This window comes from Protopterus annectens, chromosome 7.part0 (genome assembly GCF_019279795.1).
Source record: "Protopterus annectens isolate FY-2018-M chromosome 7.part0, PAN1.0, whole genome shotgun sequence".
In the NCBI taxonomy this organism is placed as follows: Eukaryota; Metazoa; Chordata; order Ceratodontiformes; family Protopteridae; genus Protopterus; species Protopterus annectens.
In genome coordinates this window covers 446,382,400-446,408,515 of record NC_056739.1, presented here as the reverse complement: position 1 = coordinate 446,408,515, position 26,116 = coordinate 446,382,400, and the positions used below count along the sequence as shown (strand labels likewise).

The 26,116-nt window shown below is 38.0% G+C and overlaps 1 protein-coding gene across 1 annotated transcript in view; it reads left to right on the top strand.

The window, feature by feature from the left end:
- Positions 1-26,116, top strand: part of TNK1 (tyrosine kinase non receptor 1) — a 368,229-nt gene that overhangs the window by 273,516 nt on the left and 68,597 nt on the right. Inside the window, exons 9-11 of the mRNA XM_044077026.1 lie at positions 5,718-5,864; positions 5,968-6,062; positions 24,498-24,692. Of these exons, the coding sequence (XP_043932961.1) occupies positions 5,718-5,864; positions 5,968-6,062; positions 24,498-24,692 (437 nt within the window). The remainder of the gene's footprint in view (positions 1-5,717; positions 5,865-5,967; positions 6,063-24,497; positions 24,693-26,116) is intronic.

Sequence of the window (26,116 nt, the reverse complement as noted above, 5' to 3'; positions counted from 1 at the left end):
AGTCAGTACAAAGGTCCAGACAACCTAAACATTAGCTAAAGTGAAACTGGAGATAGAAAGTAATTTTATATTTCAAATATCTGTGCTATTTAGAATGGTGCCATATTTATGACAGAGCATTTTTAGATTTCTTCTGACACCAACACTGAAGTATTTAAAGACATTGGCACAGTAATATGGTACTGTAACCTGAGACAGAGAGAGAGAGAAAGCAATTCATTGTGATTTATAGTAATTGTTTTTATAATTACCATACTAGGTAAGGAAGAAACTGGCATTCATATTAGATATTGAACTATTTGGCTTTTAAAGGCAGAGAGAAACAATTAGGGACTGTATATTTCATCATTTGTTATACTGATCCCACACCATGCATATGTAGTCATGAGGAGGACCTGAAGTTGAAGGGGAGAGCAGCGGAATGAAAAAAGTGACATTTGAAACACCTAGACAGAGGATATTTCATTCTAGACATAGGAAAACATTTCTTTGATGAGAAGGTGGTAGAGCCCCGGAATGCATTGACTGAGATAATGTTATTTTACAAGTCATAAGACGGAGTTCAGATTTCCTTGGGAGAAAGCAAATGAAGGATAAGACAAGCATATGGAAGTAGCTGCAAGATATAAAATTTTACCTAGTTAAAAAGACCATAAGACTCTCTTGTCACCATTCCATGTAATTGGCATGTTGCCCTATCTGATGTCTATTTGTCCTTGTCAGATATACTAGAAATGATCAAATGCATAAATGTCAGAAACAGCAAGAATACAATTTACTTTGATCAGTATAGTTTCCATGAGGGACACATGCTCACTGACTGTATTGCATCCTCTCTCTCTCTCTCTCTCTCTCTCTCTCTCTCTCTCTCTCTCACTAGCACAATATATAACAACATGGATTCTGGAAATATGGACAAGGACACAGGCTGTTGCAAGTATTTATTTCCATAACTTTCTGTTTATGTTCTAAGTTATTTATCTCAATGTAGTGATTAGTTCATCTGGTTCTACAGGTTAGTAGCAGACATGAAGGAAGGGTTGAGTTTTCCTTTAATAAGACACTTTCCCATACCAAGACAGTGTTAGGGGGAGGGATCTTAGCTTTGTCAATTCCATCAGCATTAAATATATAGTGTGTGAATCTGCTCTCTTTATATGTGTTCAAGACCTCACCAGAGCACTACCTCAGGATATGGCTAGATCTTTTGCTAACCACCTAGATGTACACAGTAATGAAACTGAGTAGTTGGTCCATACTTTTGACAGCATTATTTATATGGATATATATATATATATATATATATATATATATATATATATATATATATATATATATATGGATCTACTTCAGTAAATCAAACCTTTACAAAGTCGAACCACAAATGGCCAAGACCATATGTTCGAAGTTGGAAACGTTCAAACATTGAGGAAAAAAGTAAAAAAAAAAACAACAAAAAACAAAACTAAACATCTGTAGCAGGGGGGCTATGTCCACCGGCACCCCCCACACCCCCTTATTTAAATATGCCAACTCTGAGTTTGCACTACATTGCAGAAAAGCGAAATCATCCTGTTCCGCACTGTACGGAGATCTCCATTCAGTCCGATCAAACTTTTACAAGTTCGAACATATGGTCTTGGCAATATGAGGTTCAAACTTGTTTTATATATATATATATATATATATATATATATATATATATATATATATATATATATATATATATATAAAATATTTCTATGTATACAATTATATTTCTATATGCAATGTGATCTTGGTGCTGAACTTTTAGCTGATCACTTCTTGGTAGTAGGATGGGTCAGAGTGGCAGAACAGTGTCTGGACATACCAAGGAAAAAACAAATGTAGTGAGGGTATCCTGGAAATGCCTTTCAGATGATTCTGTGTCCATAAAGATTTAACTTTCAACTCTCTATTAGATTTTCCCTTATGGGGGGGGGGGGGGTCCATGAGCATGGAGTCTGAATGGACTCTGTTCAGAATCTCAATAGCTGAGGTTGTTGCAGGAAGCTGCTGTGGAAATGTGATTGGTGATTGTTATAGCAGTAACCCTAGGGACCCAGTGGCAGATGCTAACAGTGAAGAAGCAGTTAAGCTACATGCAAAACTAATGAGACCATCATCAGAATTTACCTGTATGTATCAGCAGGCATGGAAAGTGACAGTAAAGATAGACCATGAAGCTGAGGCCAACATGCCCCAACAGCCTGTTTCTGTTGCTAGTGTGTATTCATTCCTACTGTCTCACTCCTGCTTTCTACACTGGTGGTGCTACATCCAGGGTCAGCTCTTTGCTTTGTAGGTGATGATCCCGCATGGTGAATCTGTGCAGCTTTTTCTCAGCTCAGTCCAGCCAGGCTGTATCACTACATCTCGTGTCTAATGTCTTCTACCCAGTCATGTTAATGTCTGTTCTTTATCGGTGTACATATACAACAGACCACATGTCTTGGTGCTTCTTCTTTCAGCTCTGCTGTACTTACAGAACTGCAGGATTTTAGATTGGCAGTAAAATCAAGTTGCACTAGTTCTTGAAGTATGCTGTCCTTTAGAAATCATTGTTTTCATTGCCTCCTCTTCCACTTTTATCAGGATAATAAAACTGTAGTTACGTGGAGAAAGTGGTGATTGGAATGATTTTCCATTTATCCTGTACTTCTTTGCTGCCTAGAGATATGATAAAGATCTCTTCAGTGTTCCAGCCATAGTACTTGTTAGACTTTTAAGTCCTGCGACCAGTATCCAGTCTGTGCCCTGTAGTTTGTTTTAGTACTGCAGTCAGTTCCTTTTCTGCCCTCTCCACCTCTATTGGTCCATCTGTTACAACCTCTGTTTTTTTTTGCCCACCATGCATTACACTCCTCCTTTTTTTTTCCTTTCATGTATATTGACACAGAAAACTCACGCAGTGCTTCCGTGATTTCCTGGTCGTGTCTGCCTCCCCAAATCCCTGATTAACCCATTTAGATCTATTTTCTAGCTCTACCACTATGAACAGAATTTGAAGGAGTTTTCTTTCATTTCACTTTATTCCCTTGGCTAGTTTCTGCTGCATACTGGCCTTAGTCATTCTTACCTGTTTCTCATATCCTTCAATGCCTTTGCATGGGAAGCCTGTCCTACATTATATTCTTCTTAACTAGTCGCAAAACATCACTTGAGAAAGGTTGTGGGTTCCTCTACTTGATGATGAAATGGAGGTGGAGAAGAAGGAGAAGGTAAGTTATGCACTGCTTTCCACCTTTTCCATTTTCTCCAAATTTATATCATTTTACAGTGGGACATTCATAGAGATCAGGGGTGTGAAGACTTGCCCTTCATCAGGGAAAAAGTTAAGGAATGTCGTGTGATATGTTGTGTGTTGCCACCTTTGGTGTACAACATTTTGCAGATTTAAATGTTCTGGTTGTTGATAAATTTCATGTAGATTAATTGGGATGGGTTAATGATATTATGTCCCCCTATGTACAGACCTGCTTCAGTTTCTCTGACATGTTTCTTTTCTTATTTTGAATGACATATTTTGAGTACTCCCTTGACTGCCAGTACTCACCTAGTTTTGTCTTCTTAAGAGCTTCTTTTTCCTCCTTTTTAGCATACTTGTACATAGCTTTCAGGATACTGTCCCTGGATCAGATCCACAGGTTATTTACCCCATCCATTTCTCCCCAGTCTTCCAGTTATTTCTACTTTCAGCTGTTTGCCGTACATCTTTCCATAATCCCACACCTCTGATATTTTCCTGTGGAGCTCCTCTGGTCTAAGGAAAACCATTTTGTGAAAATGTGATTATCTTTTGTGTGCCTGTGGTTTATGGAATGGTCTTCATTGGCTAAAGTATATTTCACCTCTGCATTCTAAACTTCATCTGATCCAATGAAAATTACATTAGGACTTTTGTTCTGTTCTGTGTGGTACCTTCTTGAACCATTTGAACAAAAAGTAATGTCTTTCGGCTTTTCCCAGTTAGTGGTAGCCGCACCGGAACTCCGGTCTGCTAATGATTGGCAGTGGCTTTTTTACGGTGCTGAGCTGATAGCCCGATTCCCAACCTTCAATGAAGGAACACCAATTTACACACACAAATACCTGCATGTCTTTAATGTCACTCGACCGCAGGGAGGACATGCAGACTCCACACAGAAGGTGCTCCAGCCAAGAATCGAATGGGAGAACCTCTTGCTGTGAGGCAACAATGCTAACTACTGCCCTTGAACCATTTGAACAAATTCTTCTTAATTAGAGTTTCTAACAAGACCCTTTTCATATCTACCATGAATACATGATTGGACTTGTCTACAACAGGGAGTTTGACACCTGCGGTCAGATTTTTTTGTACCCATTTCTTCAGTCTGTCAATCAGCTGACTGTCTTCCTTCTCTGATGTGTATGGGGGGGGGGTAGTATGTGAGAAGGTGAGATCCAGTGACTAGCTTTCCCTATCATCTGCCTAAAGTACAACTATCACCATGCTTACCTTTTTCACTTCCATTATTTTTAATTACAACGCTGAGCCTGAACTTTCTTGTGTTTATAGTATTAACATTTGTTTACCAGAAAAGTCTGACTGGGCCATGACAGTCTGGCCCCCTTTAATGCAGAGGCTGAGGGAGAAAAGGTCCACAGTTAACAAATCTTACAAGTTGTCATATAGCACAATAAAATATAATGCAAAACAGCATATACTAACTATTGCATACAAGACAGAAAAATTAGCATGTAAAGAAGGAAAAAAATAACAAAAGAGAGAAATCCTGTGAATCATTATTTTTCTAGAGTTATATTTCACTTTTACTTTAGCAGTGATGATATTAAGATTGTGTTACCTTATATTTTGTCCCATCTTTTATGTAAACTTTCACTGCCCTTCCCCTACATTTTCTTCATGTCACTGACAAGGTAGTCTGAGGCTACTCTGCCTCATTCCTTCTTTTTCCTTTGCTGGTGTGATACTATCAGTGCCTAACTTGTAGACAACTTGCTGTCCATCAAGGCTTGAACTCACAAAACCTGCATTGCTTTGTACGGTTTTATAAGTGTTACACACTAATCAGTTTTGCTACTGGAGCATCAAAGGAAATACTTTAAACGTAAACATTTAAACAAAGAATAAAGTGTTGTTTGCCTACTGTAGTTGTTTAGCAAGCCACCTGGAGGCTAAGATTGTGTTAGAATTACAGATACCATTATACTCACATATATTTTAGATTTTAGATATATGCCTAAAAATAGTAGCAGGAGGGGATAGCACTGAGTGTTTTTGTTACCAGACAGAATACAGGGATGCACATAGCTTATAAAACAATTAGGGAAAACATTTTTTAAATAAGCAAGAAAAATGAATGAAATAACTAAATAAAGCACTCTCAAAATCATGAAGTGCTTTGATTTATTTATTTATTTATCTATATTTTTGCTTTTAAAATGTAATATATTATTTTGCCAGTTGATTATTCGTAATTGTACATATTTACTGTAAGCATGACTAAAGTAGTCTATCATGCTAAAAAAAAAAAAAAAAAAAAAAACAAACAGAGATATGAAGGATTCTGCATTTTCTGCTAGTGATGACTTCATTAGGCTTTCATTGTTTGTAGTCAGAACCATTATGCTACCATACCAGCCTGTCAGAGTTCAGTGTTGTGTGTCCTGCAAAATATATCAGGTTTTAAATATGCGCTTTTTTGTTTTAGATTTTCCAAAAAATTGATCGAGAGGGAGAAAGACTGGAAAAACCTGAGGACTGCCCAAAGAACATTTACAACATCATGCAAAAATGCTGGTCCCACAAACCAGAGAATAGGCCTACATTTAATGCCCTATCTGCTCTAATAATGGAGGTGAGACCATGTAAATTTAAAATGAACAGGTACAAACAAGAACATTTTCTTTCTTTGTGTTTGATAATGTGATAGTAATATTTATTTGTTTCCTGATTTCAAGGTTCAGCCATTTGATCTGAGAGCCCTGCAGGAATTGAATGAACCTGGTAAACTGCGCTTCCACAGCAATGATGTCATCACAGTCATTGATGGAGGGTGAGTAATTATCAGGTTTTCTCCATTTCTTTCTTGTAATCATGAGGTAACCCTGCAGCTGTTGTAAAGGACACCAGTTGTATATTGTTATTATCTAATGGCTTTTGCTTTCTGATGTGACTGGGGCCGGACTGGCACATAGTAAACTATCACACTGAAACTAGAAGTATCAATTATGTGAGATCTTCTGAGCAGAAAAAAAAACATAACATAAAGAGGTGAAGTATTTCTGGATTCAGTACTGAGATGTGTTCTGTGTAGTATATTTGTGTCAGATAACAAGCTAAGATCAAGGTAATATTGTAAATCATGATCAGCTTATGTGTTTACAATGCTAATACTTTTAGATCTTTTCCAACTTTCAGGGTGGATGCACAGGTTACAGATGGGATTTAATTCACCACAATACAAAGATATACATTTTTGTTGTTGGAACCCATGGGAAGGCTTGCTGTAAGGTAGAGAAGGAACTGAATCTGGGCATGCCCAGCTCTGCAGCACAGAGAAGTAAAGCCTGACTGTTTGAGTCATGGAAGACCCAGGTGGAGAAGATATTGGCGTGCTCATTTTGGCAGATGCAAAGATGAAATGTGGCTGGCTGATCACCTCCATAAAGGTGAGGGCTTGCACTGCTGCAAAAATGGCCTGGACTAAGAAACTGGGCTTGGTGATCTAAAGCTGGTAGCAGTAATACTCTTTAGCATGTGAATGGAAGCACACACAAATGTGGAGGGAGTAGGACACCCCATAGGGAAGCAGCTCTTCACTTGAACCACCAGGTGAGGCAGTAGCATATCTAGGGTGGGGCAAGAGAGGCAACTGCCCTGGATGCAGAGTGTTGGGGGAGTGCAATCAGTTGTTCTGGATTTCATTAAGACAATGCCAGCTTTTAGAAGCTGATGTTGCATTTGCAGTCAAACTTGAGTCCTGTAGTGCTCCATGTGTGGCCTATATTGTAGCAATAGTTTTCTACAGTTTAAAAGAAGAAATTTTTTCTTTTTACTAGACATGGGCACCACAGCGCTCCATGCAGTCATGGTATAAACTGTGGCTAACTGTTTGCTACATGTAAAAAAGGAGCTTCTTAGAGTTTAAAGAGAAGAAGAAGAATTATTTTTAAACTAAGACATGAGTGCCATTGTGCTCCATGCAGGCAAGGTACAAACTGTAGCAACTGATTGCTGCATTTGTAACAAGCAGTTTGCTACAATTTAAAAGCATTTTTATTTAACTAAGACATGAGCACAGTAGTACTCCTTGCAGGCAGGAAATAAACTGTATCAACTGTTGTTACATTTGTAGCAAGCAATTTGTTACAGTTTTTAAGAAGATTTTTTTATTCAATAAAATGTGAGAAAAGAGAGTGGGAGGGGGGCAAGGCACAGACATGGGATGCTAATGGCTGGGCAGGAGGTTGGGGGAATTGTTATGCATCTGGTCATCAAGAAGAACTGAGAGGGTAGGGCACTGGTTTGTAGTACTGATACAGGATGCTGGTTAAGCCAGCTGTATTTCTGAGGTGAGAAATTAGAGCCTCCATTAGAAATGCCCTCATTATCAGGATGCCAGAGCAGACACAAACCACCTCTCTGGCTGTCTGGATGATGGACCATGTAATGAGTTGTCTCCAGTGGAGAAGAAATAAATGGGCTTAAGGCTGTTATGGGGAGGCTTGATAGCCAGCAGCAGTGGAGGCAAAACAAACACCTAGAAAAAAAAGCACTGGATTCCGGGGTTAGAATCTCCCCTTGGCCCAGTCTTGTACTACTTTATGAAAGGGCAGTGGTAAAGAAACACAAATTGCTTTGTTGCCCATCTCAAGTAATTGATTCAAAATATGCTAAAGTCATCCTTCCATTGAACAGTAGATTATCAAGTCTATATCTAAAATAATGTGTGCAGATCCGGGCAAATATCTACATGACCTTATGTCTGTCTTCAGATGCCACTGTATTAATGATGTATAAATAGTATGGTTGTCCTGAACACACCTAGATACCCAATTTATTGGAAGAACAGGGAGGATGAAGTGAAAAAACATAAGAGGTGCAATCCACTTTATAGCAGGAAGGATGAAAGCAAAGGAAGTAGCAAGTAAACCTGAAAGGTGAGAGGCACTGTGGGTCACACTGGGCGATTGAAGTGATAGGTCATTCCATTCAGTGTTTTTTTTTGTTTGTTTGTTTAATAAATGGTCCCTTTACATGATGAGGAAAGATGCAACAAAGGTTAAGAGGTATCCTTCAGATGAGAAAAGAATGAAGTGGAAATTTTAATGTGCTGTGCACCAGCTGTAAGATACTGCTTGCAGCCCCATTTAATTATATGGCCAATGTTACAGCCTACAAGGGGTACGCCTCAGACACCTAACATTTTTACTACTTAAGAAAAAGCAGTATTGGACAGTACTGAGGAGGGAGACAAATCTCAGACCTAGAAGTGATCAGCCATCTTAGGACAAGTGATTACAAAGCTGAGCCACTTGCTGTCAATTGTCAATCGAATCAGGGTTCTAGACTTTGGGAGAGCAGACTTTAACACACTGGGAGTTTGCTTTCAGAATGTTTTAGCAAACAGATGTAAATAAAGTATGACTGAGCACTGAAGCAACATAAAATCAGCCTATACAGCTAAATTATTGTGTGACCCTATTATGCTCTCAGAAAGTAGTGAACAAATCTGTTTTTTCTTACCAATGAGATGGCATTTAGGAATTGAATGGATGCACATAAGAAGAAGCAAGAGGACATAACAGGTGAACGCAGAAGAAAACAGCAAAGTTGGCCATAAAGGTAAAGGTACAGACAGAAGAAAGGTTAGAGAGTTCAGTCAGAAAGAGAAAGAAACCTTTTAATGATACAGAAAGAAGGAAAGAAAGGAAACAAAGAGAAACAGTAAGAATAGATGGGTAGAAAGGATGCTGAAAAACAGTGATTTTAAATTAATATATTTGCCCAGCATTCACAGATGCAACAAAGGAAGAGGTAACATATCCATTAAGAAGAAATATGTGAGATAGCAGGTTTGATAGCAGTTTATTTCATAAAAAGAAATGGTCGCAACCAATGCCAAATGAGAGTTACCTTTTAACTTTAAAGCCAGCTGTGGGGAAGCTGGGAGTAACCAACAATAAACCCTTTTACCAAACTGCAAGGAATGTAAGCTCTAAGAAAATAAAAGGCCTGGAAAGGAATAATATGACTCACACTCACAAGAGTGGAAGCAGGAAAGAGGATTAAATATATCAGCCAGTTATTCTGACCTTATTGTTAGGACTGTCTTGGAATCTCAGCTGAGGAGAACAATTTTGAAAATGGGCACTGGATTCAACACGCAGCAGATTTGTAAGAGGAAGGTAATGCCAGATATATATATATATATATTATACTTTCAGATGAACCACATCACATGACGTAAATCAGCTGATTATATCTTCAATTTGCAAAATATATAAGAGAAAATAAAAATATGAGTATAACTAATGCAAATTTTTAGAAATGGCTATTTAAACACATCATTCAAGCCAATCCTGAATAAAGCCCACAAAATATCCATATTTTTTTCTTTTCCATGTAATATATCCCCAGCCTGAGATGAAAACTTGATCAGTCTCTATAAATCTAAATATTGCCCCAGTATATTCTTTAGTGTAACTGAATAATGCATTTTATTCCCTTTTTTATGATGCTAAGGTGATCACAAACTAGTTGTTCAAAGATGCGATTTGTCTGCCCCACATAAAAGGTGCCACATTTACACTGTGCTAAATAAATGATATTAGTGGCCTTACACTTGATCAAATGTCTGATGTAAAAACATTTAGATGTATTTGATGTTGTAAAACTAAGCTCAATGTTTACAATTGCCACAAGAGGTAGAACAAATTATTAAACTTTGTTTGCTTTATCAAGTCTTTCTTTTTGTATTCTAAAAATGCTCTTTCAAATTCCTAGGTATTCTATAATGAAAATTCCATTTCTGCTCCAAAACAGATTAAAAAAATGTTCAACAGCATTGACCAGTGTTTATCAATAATAATTTTTATTTCGAAGAGACTGGTTTTATAAGTTGTTGCATTAATTTAAATCTAGATAATCTAGAAACAGCACCATGTGCTTTCTGTAGTCTAGACAAGCAATACCCCCTTGAATGAATTCTGGATGTCAAATCTTCAGAAATGCTATCATATTCAGCATCAGTATCATATATATCCCTAGCCCTAACATACTGTATCTCAGAAAGTTTTTCAGCAACATGTTTACGGTGACAACTATTGTAACATAAGTATTTATTCTTTGAAAAAGATTCCTGTGGATTGTAGTATATAAACTACCATCCAAAGTTTTAGTAATGAGAACATCTCAATATTCTATCCTGAACAGCTCAGGTTTAAATGTAAACTGAACATCAAAGTAATTTGCATTAAAATATGTACAAAATGTTTGCAGTTGTATGTACTTGCCCTTCTGTAGTAACATATCATCAAAAAATATCTTCAAGTATCAAGCATGGTTTAAGTTTTTTCCTGTTAACACCACAGATAGTTTTATATTGCAAATTCTCATGAATAGCTCAGTCTGTCACTGTATAATTCAGCTCCAGATAGCAATTTCCATTGAAATAGAAAACATTTTTGGTCAGAACCAGTTTTATTAGCTCAGCTGTAAATATCATTAAATTCACCACAATATAGATTTGAAAAATTCAACTAATATTGTAAAGTTCACAAGTCACCCTTATGGGAATCAGATGTGTATAACAATTTATATCCATACTGCAAAATTCAAAAATGCCACTGCCAACCAACATTAATTTCTGATACTAACTGTAAAAGTTTAGTGGTGTCCTTCAATCAGGACCTATCATGGGTTAGAAAAGATTTCAGGCATATGCTAAGGAATTCCAAAATGTATTCAGTTAAAGAGCCTCTTCATGATACAAAATGGAGCCAGGAGAAGCAATCCAAACATTAATATAACTTAGGCAAGAGCTAAAAATGTGGGGTTTAGGATACATTTAGGAAAGAGAAATTACCTCATGTTCCAACCAACATTTTCCACATTCCTTTATCTGTCCTTTATATGTAAAAGTTAAATCACTAGGTAATATTGTGTAAAATTTAATATTATTTAATTGTCTAAGGGCTACTCCTTCATATAGTAACCAATCCCAGCTTTACCACTTTGTCATCTGTATCTCCCTGTGTAATAATAACTTAATTTTGTGCTTTTAATTTTTTCAAAGCTGCAAGAATATCAAAATCCAAATTCCAATTAGTCCTATTGGTATGTTTGAAAACATTTTTAGTAAAATGTAAATCTTTAATAATGGCTTGATGTAATGATCATAGCAAAGGATGGTTAGAGAAGTAAAACCTAGATTTATGGAATTGAAACTGAATCACAGTAAAGGACCCTAAATCATTGTTATTAAAAATACTTCCGTCACTGTGATGTCAAAATTTCAAATTCTAAAGCCTAAAAATGTTTTTATGCCTTTCACCGTGTCACATTCTCCAATATATGTGCTTAAGACAAACATTATTTTTTTTATTTATGTAACTTCTCCATCATAGGTTCATAGGTGTTTACTAGGCTAATGACCACAAGGGCCTTTTTAAGCCTAGCCATTCATCCTGATTCTCTGACAAGTTATGACACCCTTGATAAGTGTAAGCATGGTGCTAGGAGATGAACCATTTACAGGTTACCCGTATGCATTAGAGACATAGGTGCCAAACCAGGGATGAATTTCTGGTTTCCCATCCAGTTGTCTAAGTTGCACTTAAATTGGGTTAGGGAGGAGCTCTGCTTCACATGGATGGGGAGCCTGTTCCATAGAAAGAGTAGTGTCTGGGATACATACCTATCTCTCCATCAAGTCCTGTTTATATCACAGGCAAGGTTTAAGTCTTTAGAACAGGTAATTTAAAACAGCATGAGACATATTTAACACTAAATTATTGACATCAGACACATCCTCCTTTACAGAAATTACACTGATGCCTGAATGCTCTTCAATCCTCTTATTATATCCATGTTTTCTTCCACTCCTTCTGCCCTTATAACCCCATTCTGCTTGGCCTTGTTACCAAAGGGGGGCACAAGTCTTTTATTATTTGAATCATTAATAGGCACCAAATTATTTCTCTTAGCATATCCCTACTCATCCCCTGACTGAAAATACAAGTCCACCAAACATCCTTCAGTTGTCACAGAGGCAGATGCAGAAGAAACATAATCTTTAAGAATAGATTTCAAACTTCCACTTCTATTTCTTTTAATTTAATTAGCCCCCCCCCCCCCGAACTGTAAATTAAATCTAACATTACATTCTGAAGAATTCCAGGCAAATTCATGGCCACGTCTATCATCATTTTGGTCACATATAAACATTTACCTTTTTCTAAGCTCTGTTTCTTTATCCGGATTGCCTTATACCCACGTTGAATTTGGACATACATTTATCAAAATCCATATAAGAAGTATTGTTTTTTTCAGTTCTTCCATAGTCTCAAGAAACAAAGTCGTTGATCATCAACTAATTTTGAAAAATATCCAACCGGTAACTTTGCAAATATCATGGTTGAAATTATCCTGCATTCCTCTGCATTGGTGATGAAAGTTAGCTCCCATTTCTCCCATGCAAGCTTTTTCCACCACTCACAATCTGCAGAGAACCTTATCTAATGCCATATAGGTCTGTAGTGTCTTCGGAGTTCAAAGTGTAGTGCTAATCTTTTTAGAATATTTAGTCAAGCTGACAAACAGTTCTTCAGTCCATTTCATGGGTGTTTGCTGCAATGTAAAAGCAGAAACAGAACCAAAAGAGTTCTACCCATCAAGTAATTCCCTTCCCTATGTGGTTTACTGTAACAATATAATTATTGCGTTGGTTCATAGCAAAGACAGTGCAGACAGATAAGGGTTGTAGGTATACTTTAGTTAGACTTTTGCAACGTGCGTGATATAATACCATAAATGTCAGTGAGTAAGAAGGCAGACTTGGAGGTAGTCATAGAGTGGAAGCATTGGAATAATATTGTAAAATACAATAACCTTAAAACACCCAACAACTGAAAATGAAATTTTCATTCTGCCATAATCTTCTCCTTGATGTCCTTCCTCAGTCTGGTTAATATTTTCTCATTTCTTGTTACATCAAAATGGCCTTATGGAGGCTGCCATTATGATTCGATTTCATTTCGCTGTCAATACTATTTGTTTTGCATTATATTTTCTTGACAGCAGGAAATTATGTCTATCTAATCTGCACTGTAAGTTTGACAACACTATGTCTCCCCTCCACCCCTGCCTTCATATGTACCTTTTTTCCATCTGTCCCATGTTCTCTGAAATACCTCTATAAATCCCCACTCCACCACCCTTTATGGTGGGCCATTCTATTGAACCAGAACACTGTCTATGAGAAAAGCACTGCTGGAAAGGAATGGAGTAGACAGTCTCTACGCCACAATTTGTGCCCTTTATCTTTCCCATCTGTACTTCCTGTTGAGAATGACCCTCTTACATCTCTCTGATGTCATCTTTTGCACCAACGTCATATCCCCCTGTCTCTTCAGTTTTTAACTAAGAAGAGGTCTAGCTTCTCTAGCCTGCAGTCGTATTCCATCCTCTTCTTCTTCTGGAACTTTCTTTTAGTTTTCATATGAATTTATTTGAGCAGCCAAATGCCCTTTTCTTTATATGTTCATCGATTAGTTCTAGGCTAACTCCCCTTGTGGGTCATTTTAGGCCTAGTCAATTAATCAGGCCTAGTCAATTAATCAGTCTGGTAGGGAAATATCTTAACCATTGTGATCACCAAAACTGCAGATGATTCTGAAGGTGTGGTCTGACGAGGGCATTGTAGAGCAGAAGCATTACTGCTTTGCTTTTTGTCTCTGTTCCCTCGAGGATATATCCCATTGTTTTGTTTGCTGCTGCTGCCACTGTCCCCTTACTTCGCACATGGTGGTCCATTCCAGGTGTGAGCAATGCTCCTGTTTACTTTTTTATACTCTGTTGTCATCCGTTTCCACTCTATTCAGTTAGCCTAAAGTGCAGTACTTTGAATGTGTTTATATTAAACCTTAACTGACACCTTTCTGCCCATTTTTTCAGCCTTTCCAGATTATTTTCTGTATTCTTCCTAGCATCCTTCCCCGTTACAACTAGGTTTGTATTATCAGTTGTTATCAGCAAAGAGTTTAATCCTGTTCTCTTTTCCTTTTGATATGTATGCAACAAGCAAATTGTAGATTACTGGACCCCAGGACAGACTCCTGTGATACTCAACTAGTCACTTCCCTCATTCTGATATTTTCCTTCACACTGCAGTCATCTGTACCCTGCCATGCAAACATGCAGCTTCCCAGTTGACAAGTCTTGGTCCTACTCCTAATTCCTCCAGTTTACCTATTACTCAGAGAGCCAAAGGGCTTCTGTGGTTTGCTTAGACTACGTCTACCAGCACTGCCTTGTCAATTCCTGCTGTAATCCAGTCATAAAGCTATATCAAGTTTGACCGGCAGCTACAAACCTATGCTGATTGCCATTTCTTTGTTTTAATTCTTTTACCTAAACCTATTTCATTTTAAGTATTCCCAAGGTGATGTCTTCTGTTCTGCAATCAAAATGCATAACTTTTCACGTCATGTGCTTTTTTCTGTTTGAGATTTGTAGCGATCACTTTCATGTTCATTGCTTCATTGCAAGTGTTCACTTTCCTTATGTTCGGTAGTAAACTCTGATGATATTTAATTTGCCATCAAGCTGAAAATGGTCAAACTGCTCACCAGAAAGAATGAAAAATAGTGAGTAGTGTAGACATGATATAGTAAATGTGCATACCATGTCTTGTTAAACAATATTTGGTATAGGTCACACACATTTATTAATACACAGAAAAACCTGCATTGCTTTAACCAGGCAGTAAACATTTCTGTCTAGACTCACCAAATAGCTTAGCTAGGGAGCTGGGAATAAAATATAAAAATGTGTCAGCTGAGATGTGTGACTCTGAAAACAAACCTGAAAGACAGCTTTCAACACCTGGGGTTAGAATTGCTTATTAGCAATGAAGTGCTTTTGCCCACACAGTAACAGCAGGTGCAAACTTCGCCTTGTGGTGCTTGTTGACAGCAGCTTTGTTAGCATTAAGACGTTTCATGTCTGGCCTTGTCCCAGATAAGTAGTCAACAGGCACCATTGTTTATCTGCAAAAGAATTCCCTCATTATTAAACAAAAAAACACACACGGACATGCACACATGGACGTGTGTGTGTGTGTGTGTGTGTGTGTGTGTGTGTGTGTGTGTGTGTGTGTGTGTGTGTGTGTGTGTGTGTGTGTGTATGTGTGTGTGTGTGTGTGTGTGTGTGTCTGTGTGTTTTGTCTGTATGGTGGACACCATTTGGTTATGTTTGTAAGACTGTCAATACAGGGGTAAGGGAATATTCCCTTTCCTTGGGGAGTGTGCAATCCCAGAATTAGTATACATAATTAGCAGAGGATGTTGGGGGTTTCCTCCCTGCAGAAACACCTGTTTTTGGTTTCTCCTGCTTCAAGGTTAATCCACAGAGCATGCCCAGTAGTTGTCAATGATCCATTTTTCAGTGTTTTGAAAAGAACATTATGGTTTTCAATTGTATGTCCATTTTCTGTAGAGCACTGCACCCATAGGTATATGAGTTTATGACACTGCTTCAAAAACTCAAACTGTGGAAGGGCAAGTGATCAAACACAACTGATTGATCACCTGCTGACTGAAAACAAACAAAAATAGTTTAAAACAGTTTTTTTTTTTTTTGCAGGGAGCTAGTCCTCCTGCACCTCCATACCCCCTGCTATTTATATATATTAACTGTGAGACTGTATTACAGCAGGGAAAGAATAAATTCCCTGATCTCCACTATGCTGCAATCTTGCACTAAAAGAAGCTGGTATATGTTATCAGCTGATTTTTGTCAGCTGTACCAGGTTTTTCTTAGTGTGATAAGTTGATTTCTTGATGGATTGAGTGTAACCCACGCATGATGAACTATCAAAGTGCATTGAAATGTAGGTGGTTAATCCCAGCACTTTGAACGTATACTTATCAAAACAAAATCAACCGAATGCAAAATGAAAGCAGTTTTCATTTGTGACTGGTCATTCAAAACATTAGCACGGACATCCAACACACTTTACCTGAATACTGGTAGTATTATGGAAAGGGTTTTTAATAAGGTCAAGGTGTAGGGTTGAGGTGAGGAGCAAGATGGAGGTGAAGGGGTGGTGGGGGGAGCTGTACCATGCTTATCACTGCCATACAGAAAGTGATCACTTCAGAAGAGCACTTGGAAGCATAAACAGTTGTAAATGCTGTTAAATATTTCATTCATTGTTTTTCTTGAATGCTGAATGAAGTGTTTAACAGTTTTCTGCCATTTTCCTTTGTTGACCACTGAATGTTATTACTTCTGTAGTGTGAGACTAGAGTTTAACAGCAGTAAGCGTGCTTAACAAAAACTTGTTTAGTCAGAGAGAGATGCTTAACAAATTTGTCTCTTCCATTATTTTAGAGCATATTTATGATACTCTGTGGAGCTCGGTCTCCACTGAAAAAGGGCTCTGCTGCCCAGTCGGACTAACCCACTTAAATGTCAAATACATACTTACATACATAAATAAATACTCCATTCAGTATGTAGCTATAATGATAACACTGTCAGGTTCTGTCTCGGTGGATATGGCACATCACTGAATCCCTTTCCATAAAACTTGTGGCGGAAGAGGAAAATGATAATCAAACCACAGAAGTGTAAATAAGTTGGATTAAGATGAGGGCGTCAGTCACCCACATTATTACCAAATATTATGTGCATAACCTAAAAGGATTGTTATGGCAGGGTCTCCAATCATAACCAGGTTGTTTGAAACATAAATGTCAAGAAATTCAAGTCAAAGCAGAGTGAAGCAAAGTGCAAGAGATGAACCTTGGCATCTGTGTCAAGAAAACATAACAATTAAGTTATGATTAGTGAGATATGATCATCATTCTTTGCAGTGCATGGAAAGTTATCTTGATTGTGAACCACTACTAATGTGAAAAAGTTGTAGGAGTGCATAGGATTTTACTGCTTTGAAATCTGTAAAGCAGTTTACATTGCCACATAGACAGCAGGCAGAAGCAAAATGTCCCTCTGAAGAATAAACAGCTTTAAAAGCTGTTAGACAATTTACTGTGTCACATCTTTTGTTTAAAAAATATGGCAGAGTGAAGTACCTAACAGCTTTTAAAGCTTGTTCTGCTCTGTGCTAGCCAACACTTGCTGTTTTTATGTTGTTACATTAGATTAGAGCCTAACAATCATTAGAAGAGCTTAACAAAAACATGTTAAGCACCTTTCTGACTTCAGAAAAAAATGTCTTTTTCACAGATTCAGAACATAATTATGGTACTGTATGCATTATATAAAATGATTAATTTACTGCTCCCTTTATCTATGTATAACTCATAACAACATCTCCTTAAAACAATGCAAACTCAACCACTGCTTATTCAGTTGTTATGGATTCATTGTGTTGACACCCCCATAATCAGCAGGACACTGGGAGGTGATTTTACTGATTTATTTGGTAACACAGTAGGCAGGTGGTCCAGTGACCCTTTTCAGCACTGACCCTTCCACAATGCAAAATACAGTAAAGATATAATATACATAATGTTGTAAAATAGTATAGCTATATTGATTACTTCCTTTTTCTCCTTTTTTGTCCATGGGACTAGGGTGTCACATCAGCAGTGGACAAACTCTAGAGCCAGTGTTCATATGCTGGATTGCTAGCCCTGACACACTATTGCATGTGCATTCACATGTATAACCAATTTACAGTTACACTCAACATGCCGTTTGTCATTGTAATGTTCATGTTCAGCTATATACAGCCAGCAGTTATGCAAGAAATTTTTATAGCCAGCACATTAACATCAACATGTAATTCAGTACCAATAGATACAGTTCTAGTTAATGAGAAATTACAAACTCTGCTCTTGGGCCTAACATTGTGTATTTAAGTTACTTAATCTAAAATAATAATGGTACCATTGAATGTAGCTGATGACTAGTATCTTCATCTTTATTTTGTTAATAAGATAACTCAATTGTGATTTATTCCTGTAGTGGAACATACTTTTTCAAGTATTACGGGGGTTCCAAACCCTATTGTCTAATCCACTATGTTCCTCATATTGATCATTACTGCAATAGGCTTAGCTATATGGGTTATATTCTGCCAAGGATATAACAAACGGCCAGCTTCCAAAGCTTCAGCTTCTATAGGCCCAATCTGTTAAGCAGCTCAAGCTAAGCTGACAAAAAGACAAATCTGCTGTGCAGCCCTTCAGAAATTTACTGCTGCTGAAGAGTACCCTCCTCTAAGGCTTTCATGGATCGATGATTGGCTTGTCCTGTTCCTTAGCTGGGCAGACAAGTTCTCTTTGGGGGGGGGGGGGCGTCCATTTTTTTATTTGTGTTGCTGGTTTGAGGGACTGTCATTAGACTGTAATGTACATTTAAAGAGAGTGCTCATTTTTCCTCTCATATTAAAAGCGGTATATAGAAACTGAAGACATATTTTTATGTGGAGAAATTGTGTTTATTTTATTTTTATGGGGCTGACAAAGTGTTTTTAAAGTGCTTTTCACTGTATTTTTCTGTCAGAAAATAACTTTTGTAGACTGATAGTGTTTGCCAGCATTTTCTGCTTCTCTTCCCCAGGAAAGAGGCACCATTTTTGACTTTACCATAGAAGAGACTTCCAGTCCCATGGTCAGCCCTTCTTCTAGGAACAAAAAGAAAAATAAGTAAGCAAACAGCCTTGGCCACCACAGCAGGCTAGTAATTTACCTCAGCCTCATATGGGTGACTGTTGTGGCCATTTGTTGTACCTCAGACATTCATCTTTAACCTTGGATCCCTGTGGTGTAGCACATACAGCCACTATGGACCATGGGTTAGCTAATTCCTCCACAGCTGCTGGGACCCCCTCAATGGGCAAGAGAAAAACACTATTGTCGATCCTGGGAGAAGAGAGAAGGTTTCCCAGTTATGGCAGAATGCTGTGCCCATCCCTGGGAAGCTACTGCCATTAGTAATGTAGTTGGCCCCATTTTTCCTTTAAAAAAGAAACAGAAAACCAAGCATGCATCTACTCCTCCTCACATTTCTTTGGATTGGAATAGTTTACTGAGTCTGGCTTAGGGTTTAATTCAGGATACTGGCCCATCTTGTAAAGTAGTTTTTAATAAAAGAAAGAGGGATGCCTCTTTTCCTGAAGAGATTCAAGATTCTGAATCTGGAATAGGAAGACGCAGGGACGGATACAATTTTTTTTCCGTCAGATTTCTGATTCAAACTCAGGGGAGAGCTCAGTTTCTGATTCTGCATGTGGGAATTACTCTTTCTCTGAGACTATTGCAAGAATGTGCCAGTATTTTCAGTGGGAGAACACTGATGTTTCTTTGTATTTATTATGAGTTGTTACAGAAGGATTTCCCAGAACCTACACCCATTCCTCCTGTTCTGTCTGCTTTAAAGGATGTGTGTATTACTGCCTGCAAGTATCCTGATAGTTAGCAGTCTGTCCCTAAAAAGGCAGGTAGAATACGTAAAGTTCCTCAGTCTTTTAAATTTGAATACACTATTCTTAAACTTGATCCAGCAGCTATAGCTTTGGTTGATCCCACTGCTGCTAAACTTCTAGTTAATTCCAGTCTTACTCTTTCTGATAAGGCTGGGAAAATCATTGATAAGTATGGGGAAAAAGTGTATACTTCTGCAACTTTGATCTTCAGAATTTTAAATTGTCAGGCTTTTATGTTAAACTTGGTTCTGACTAACTGTAAATATATGAGGAATGTTTTATCTGTAGTTTCTTCTTGTCAGGAAAATCTGCTTTAACTCATTACAGCTGAGTCCACCTCCTGGCGTTTCTGCAGTTAACGCCTACTGCGCCTCTAGGTGTCAAATCTTGCTTGTTCATATTTGTATTAATAATTCCAAAACCATGTTACGTACAATGTATCAGAATATTTTATTTTGAAGAATACATGACGACAAACAGAATTCTGTTGATATTTGACCTCTGTCAATGAGTATTTGTTAGAACTGTAAGGTGATAACTTCATTTTTTCAAAGGCTCAAGCCACACCCACTGGGAGTTAAAGGTACGCACTCAAAAGAGCTATACTGGAGAGAATGAGTTTAACTTAGTTTCTTTTATTGTACAGATCACTCCTCATTGTTTACAGTGTGTGTATGACTCTGTTGATTCCAGGACTACAGCTACTTTTTTAAGGAGGTTTGCATGGCTGCATTCTCAGAACCTCCCAGATGATGATAAAAATGAGATTTTAAGTTCATTCTTTGATAGAGATTTAGTATTTGGCACTATGCGGCAGAAGTGTGTGATGAAAGGCGCAAGCTGACCCAGCCCTCGTTCTTTTTCTAAATTTTCCAAGGGATTGTCTATCTCCTCATCCAATTACGGCAAAATAAATAAATAAATAAATAAACAGTCTCAACAAAATACTGGTAAACAGACATTTAGGAAGAAATAGCAACAAAAAGAAGTCTCAAACCTCCCAAAACCAAGGACAGTCCAAGTTTGAATGACCATTCAAGAGTCCAAGTCTGAATGACCATTCAAGAGACCTTGTGACCCCCTCCCAAACTCGTCCCTTTTTTCTTCCAGAAAGTATGAATCACCATTTTTCTCTTTGGCGACAAATAGTTTCAGACAAATGGGCTCTGAAAATCATTCATAAAAGCTACAGATGGTATTAGGAGGAAATGCCTCTTTTCCTGGGGGGGGGGGGGGCGCCATTCCTCATCTGACAGATCAGTGTCTTGTTTCCACTGCTTCTTTATCACATGCTGTCTGAAGGAGTGATAGAACCAGTTCCTCCCTGCCAGGTGGAGAAGGGTTTTTATTCACGGTTGTTGCTAGTGCCAAAGAAGGAAAATGCTTTGAGACCAGTTCCAGATCTTTTTTCCTAAACGTATTTGTGATAGTGCCCAAATTCAAAATGACATCACTTCGCAACCTGTTACTTCTTCTTCTTTCAAGTCTCCTGGTAACACTAGATTTAAAATATCATATCTCTATTCAGCCAAACTTCAAATGTTTCTTAAAATTTCACGTGTCTGGATCACATTATCAGTTCTCTGCCTTACCCTTTGGACTATCCACTGCACAAAGAGTGTTCACACAGTGTCTAGCTCCAGTCATAGCTCATACCAGGCCACAGGGTATCCACGTTTTTCCATATTTGGACAATTTCCTTATCTTTCCAGTCTTTTTCAAAGTGTCAGGAATCTCTCGCTTGAGTGAGAGATCTCTTATATAGGCTTAGATTCTGAGAGAACATTCAACATTTTTGACTTCTTCACACAGGATTTTGATCCTGGGATGTCAGTGAGACATGACAGTTCAAAGACCTTTTCTTCCATAGGAAATAATTAATGAATACCTCGATGTATTTCTAGGGTTTTCCACTCAGACTTCGGTCACTGTGAGTGAATACCTCATGATTTTGGGTTTCATGGCATCTGTGATTCTTATGATCCCTCTGGCAAGACTCCACATGAGAAAGAAATGTATTTATTTATTTGCATTTTTTTACCAGGATGGTTCACTGGGCCAATAGGAGCCTATTTTTCAGTGGAGGCCCAAGGAGAAAAGCTCCACAATGAATTATGCAACAAATTATGCAACAAATAAATCATTACATACATGCTGCAAAGTGATCAGTCACCAGAGATGCCTCAGACTTTCCTGGGGAACAGTTTCAGGAGGGATAGTTGTGCAGGTTAGTGTGGGACACCAAGGACAGATACAAGAACATAAATATCAATGAGATGCTTGCCCTGACCACACTCTCAATTCTCTAAACCATCTTTGGTCCCTAGGACCTCTTCAGGTGGTTACAGACAATATCACATTTATGTGGTACATCAATAAACAAAGAGGAACCAGGATGTATACCCTTTGCAGACTAGCCATGTTAGCTTGGGATATAGCTTCACAGCACAATCTCACTCTACATGCATCCTCCATTCTATCAGAGCAAAATTGTGTGACAGACAAGCTGTTTAGGGCCACAGCAGACCTTCACAAATGAAAGCTAGATGGGGAGGGGGGTCTTCCAAGATTTTATCCTTTAGTACGGAGTTTCTCAAGTACGTTTTTTTGCCTTCTCTCTATGCAATCAACTGGCAAGATCCTGTTAGAAAACTCCATGCAAGAAGGCCTGGAAAGTAGATAACTTCTTTGGACAAGAATGTTCCTGTATGCTTTTCCACCATTTCCATTAATATCCAGGGTACCTCTGAAGATTCAAAAGGAATCTCTCTTGATCATTGTGGTTACTCCCTTCTGGCTGTGGATCTCCCTTCTTTTGGAAACAGTCTGGGGCAATTACCAGAAGCGTTCTCACAGACTGTATCTACTCACATAAGGACAAAGGTGTTTGATACACCCCAGCATCAATCATCTTCAATTGACTGCCTGGATGATGAGGTCTTAATTCGTTTTAGGCACCTGTTTAGTGAGGACATGCAGCAGGTACTAATGGAGACAAGAAAGCCTACTACTAGGAAATAATATATTACCAAATGGAAAGGGTTTTCTAGTTGGTAGCAGCAACATAACCAACACCCATTCAGGGCTAATTGTCTCCGGCTTTACAATATTTGTGTAAGTTACTATCCTATGGCTTTTATTATTCTTATATCAAGGTTCATTTATTGGCCATTTTAGCATATTTGCCCATGGATCCTCCTCCTTCAATGCAGTCTCATGTCAAAATGTTTTTGAAAGGCAGTTTATATAAGAGGCCTCTAAAAATGGTGACTCCCTGGCTCCTTGGGAATCTTAATTCTGTATTAGAGAAGCTAACATTTGCTCTATTTGAACTAGCTAACCCGGCTGACTTGAGGTTCTTAACATGGAAAACAGTTTTACTGATTCCTCTGTCCTCTACACGATGGGTATCTGAGTTGCAAGCTCATATGGTGAGTCAACTGTTTCTCATTTTCTATAGGGACAGGGTTTCTTTGAGAACTAATCCTTCTTTTATGCCTAAAATAGTATATGAGTTTTCTTTAAGCCAAACTACCCATCTCTCAGTTTTCTTTCCTGAACTTAAAAATGAGAAAGAAAGGAAATTCCATACATTCAATGTCTGCAGATAACTCGGGTACTATCTTGACCAAATTAAAGCTTTCATATCTTCAGATCAATTGTTCATTTTTTGTGAAGGTAAGAAGGGATTGGTCATTTTTTGTGAAGATAGGAAGAAGGGGCAACTTGCATCAAAACAGACTATTTCCAAATGGCTGTCTAAGGCTATTACATTTTGCTATACTCAACATAACATATCTGATCCAGTCAGGGTCAAGGCCTACTTCATCAGGACCTTGACTTCATCTATGGCTTTTGGAAAGGGTTGGATTCTTGAAGAATTCTAGAAGTTGCTACTTGGTCCCTGTATATACTTTTACAAAGCATTATAAGCTTAATTTCTTCTCTAGGCCCAGATCAGGCTTTGTTATGACCATTCTCCAGGGGCTCCTGAACTATTCTCTTTCCACATCACAAATGTAGTTAGCTAGGGTAATCTATCCATACAGCCACGGCTACTGCAGCAATGATCTAGATGAAGAACATAGTTGAATTGTGCATGTAAATTTAACATTAGTAGATGTTCAAGTAAACACTGCTGCAATAGCCATTCCCTCTTGTCATGCCCTTATTTTATGGTGTGCTTTTTTGCCATGGTGTAGGTATTTATTTTTTGCTGTTCCTACCTGTCCTTTCTGGGCTTAGCCTTCCTCTCTCTGTTGGCAGGAAATCTCTGAAGTGTTTCAGTCCAAATTGTGTTCTAGTTAGCTCAGCTCGAGCTGCCTGAGAGTTTGTGCACTTGGAAGGTGCCCTGAAATTTTGGAAGCTGGCCAGCTGTTATATCTTTGGCAGGATATGACCACTATAGCTAACAGTACTGCAGCAGGGTTCATTCGAACATCTGTTGTTATGGTATGTTTACTTACACAACTGTACTATCTACAAAGTTCCATTTGAAGAACATGTGAAAATGAAGTATCTTTCTCACTGTGCTGAAAATGTAAACATTCAGCACGATGTTTTGTGTCAGTTTATATGAATACAATGTTTTATTGACTGCAACTATATTCATCCTTATGTACTTTTTATTTTTGACAGCAAAGCACATTTTCTGGTCTAGTTTGCAATTTACTTTTGAGTTTGTTGAATGCAAAGGTGGTGACTGATTTCTCTTTAAGCATAAAACCCTTGTAATGCATTAAAAAATGTAATATAGTCCAAAGCATTTTGATAAGTTTATTTATCTGTTTGCTTTGTCGCCATAATTAGTCCAGAAATCTCCATGTGGCGAGGTCAGAATCGAAAAACTCTGCAAATTGGTCACTTTCCATCATGTTGTGTGGCTGTAGATGAAGTGAGGCCTGGAATTCGTATAAGCTACCCATTACGAAATAGCTTTAATCACACTGGGCACGGAGATATAAATCCAGGACAATGCTGGGGATCACCAGAGCGAATTGAAGAGTAAGTTTTACATTAGAAAATTTATTTTTTGAAGCAGATCCTGAAATCAGTGCTGTTTTATTAAACTAAATGACTTCCTCCTCCTGTTGCATTCCATTGAAGTATAATTCCAGGTACAGTTTTTGCAGTTGCCTTATCTTATATTCTTATTTATTTTTTTTAGTCATGTGAAGAAGCACATAAAAATAAACAGCAGCACATCAGGATATGCATTAAGGCATGCTTTTTTGCCTCCTAGATGGTGTAAGACACAAGGCCACATTCCTAATCACAAGGTCAGATTGTGACCTAACACAGTGAACATAGTGAAATGAGGTGTTGATTCTACTGAATGTGAGTCTGCATTCATGATAAAGCATTCTAAATATAGTGCCTTTTTGTATTACTGCACAAAGTAAATTTACCGGTAACATGCTTTGGAATTTGAAGGCCCAGTTGCAATGAGTGAGTCAAAATTAGCCTCTTTTTTTATTAAGGAGTATGTGAGAACCAATTAATCAGGCCTTCCGTTCATAGGTAGGTACTAGGCTATCGGCCCAAGGGCCTAAGTAAGCCTAGCCAACAAGGTTCCCTGGCTTACGCCACCCAGGAAAGTTAATTCCCTGTGCCCCTGTCGAGCAGAGTGAAGTGATCCCTGGGGTGCATTTCCTATTTCTCATCAACTCATCAAGATTTTTCTTGAAGAGTGCTAATGAGGAACTTTGCTTGACATAGATGGGTAGCTTGTTCCAGCGTATAGGAAATCTCTGGGTCAGGAATCTATCCCTCCAGCGTGTCCTGTTTATTGCGGTGACAAGGTTTAGGTCTCTAGAGCGTGTTGTTGACAAGTAGACAAGAACAGCGTACTGTTTGGTGAACAGCATAGCACATTGGTCTGCAGGATATCAGCTGGTGAAATTTAAGAAATGTATAAACATTACAACATCAGATGCCAATAGAAATCTCAACAACTGAATATAAAATAATACTGCAGGATCTGTATGTAGCCTTCATATGAAAGTGTCATTGGACTGCAGGTGATCTTTGTAGAGATGACTACAAACTACATGCTATATTTTAGGGCATATTTAAAGTTGATGGCATTAAAGTAAACAAGACCCCTGTCTCAGTTGTGTTACATGGCAAACTTAAATTGCATTGATGAAGATGAATATTTTATAATTGCTCCACAAACTTTATTTATATGCAACAATTTGAGTATCCTTTTTGTAAAATGTAAAATATCCTCTAGGATAAAATATGCTTTGCATGCAGTTATCTTTTAATTTGATGAATGCAGTCCCTTAATTCCCAGTGTTTCCAGCACTTTGGTCTGAAACACCAACCGTATACATTTATCTGGGCTTGTACTTAATGATAATGATTGCAAGTTCTTCTTGTAATCATTATAATTTCTCAGATGTAGTCTGCATAGCTTTCTGCTG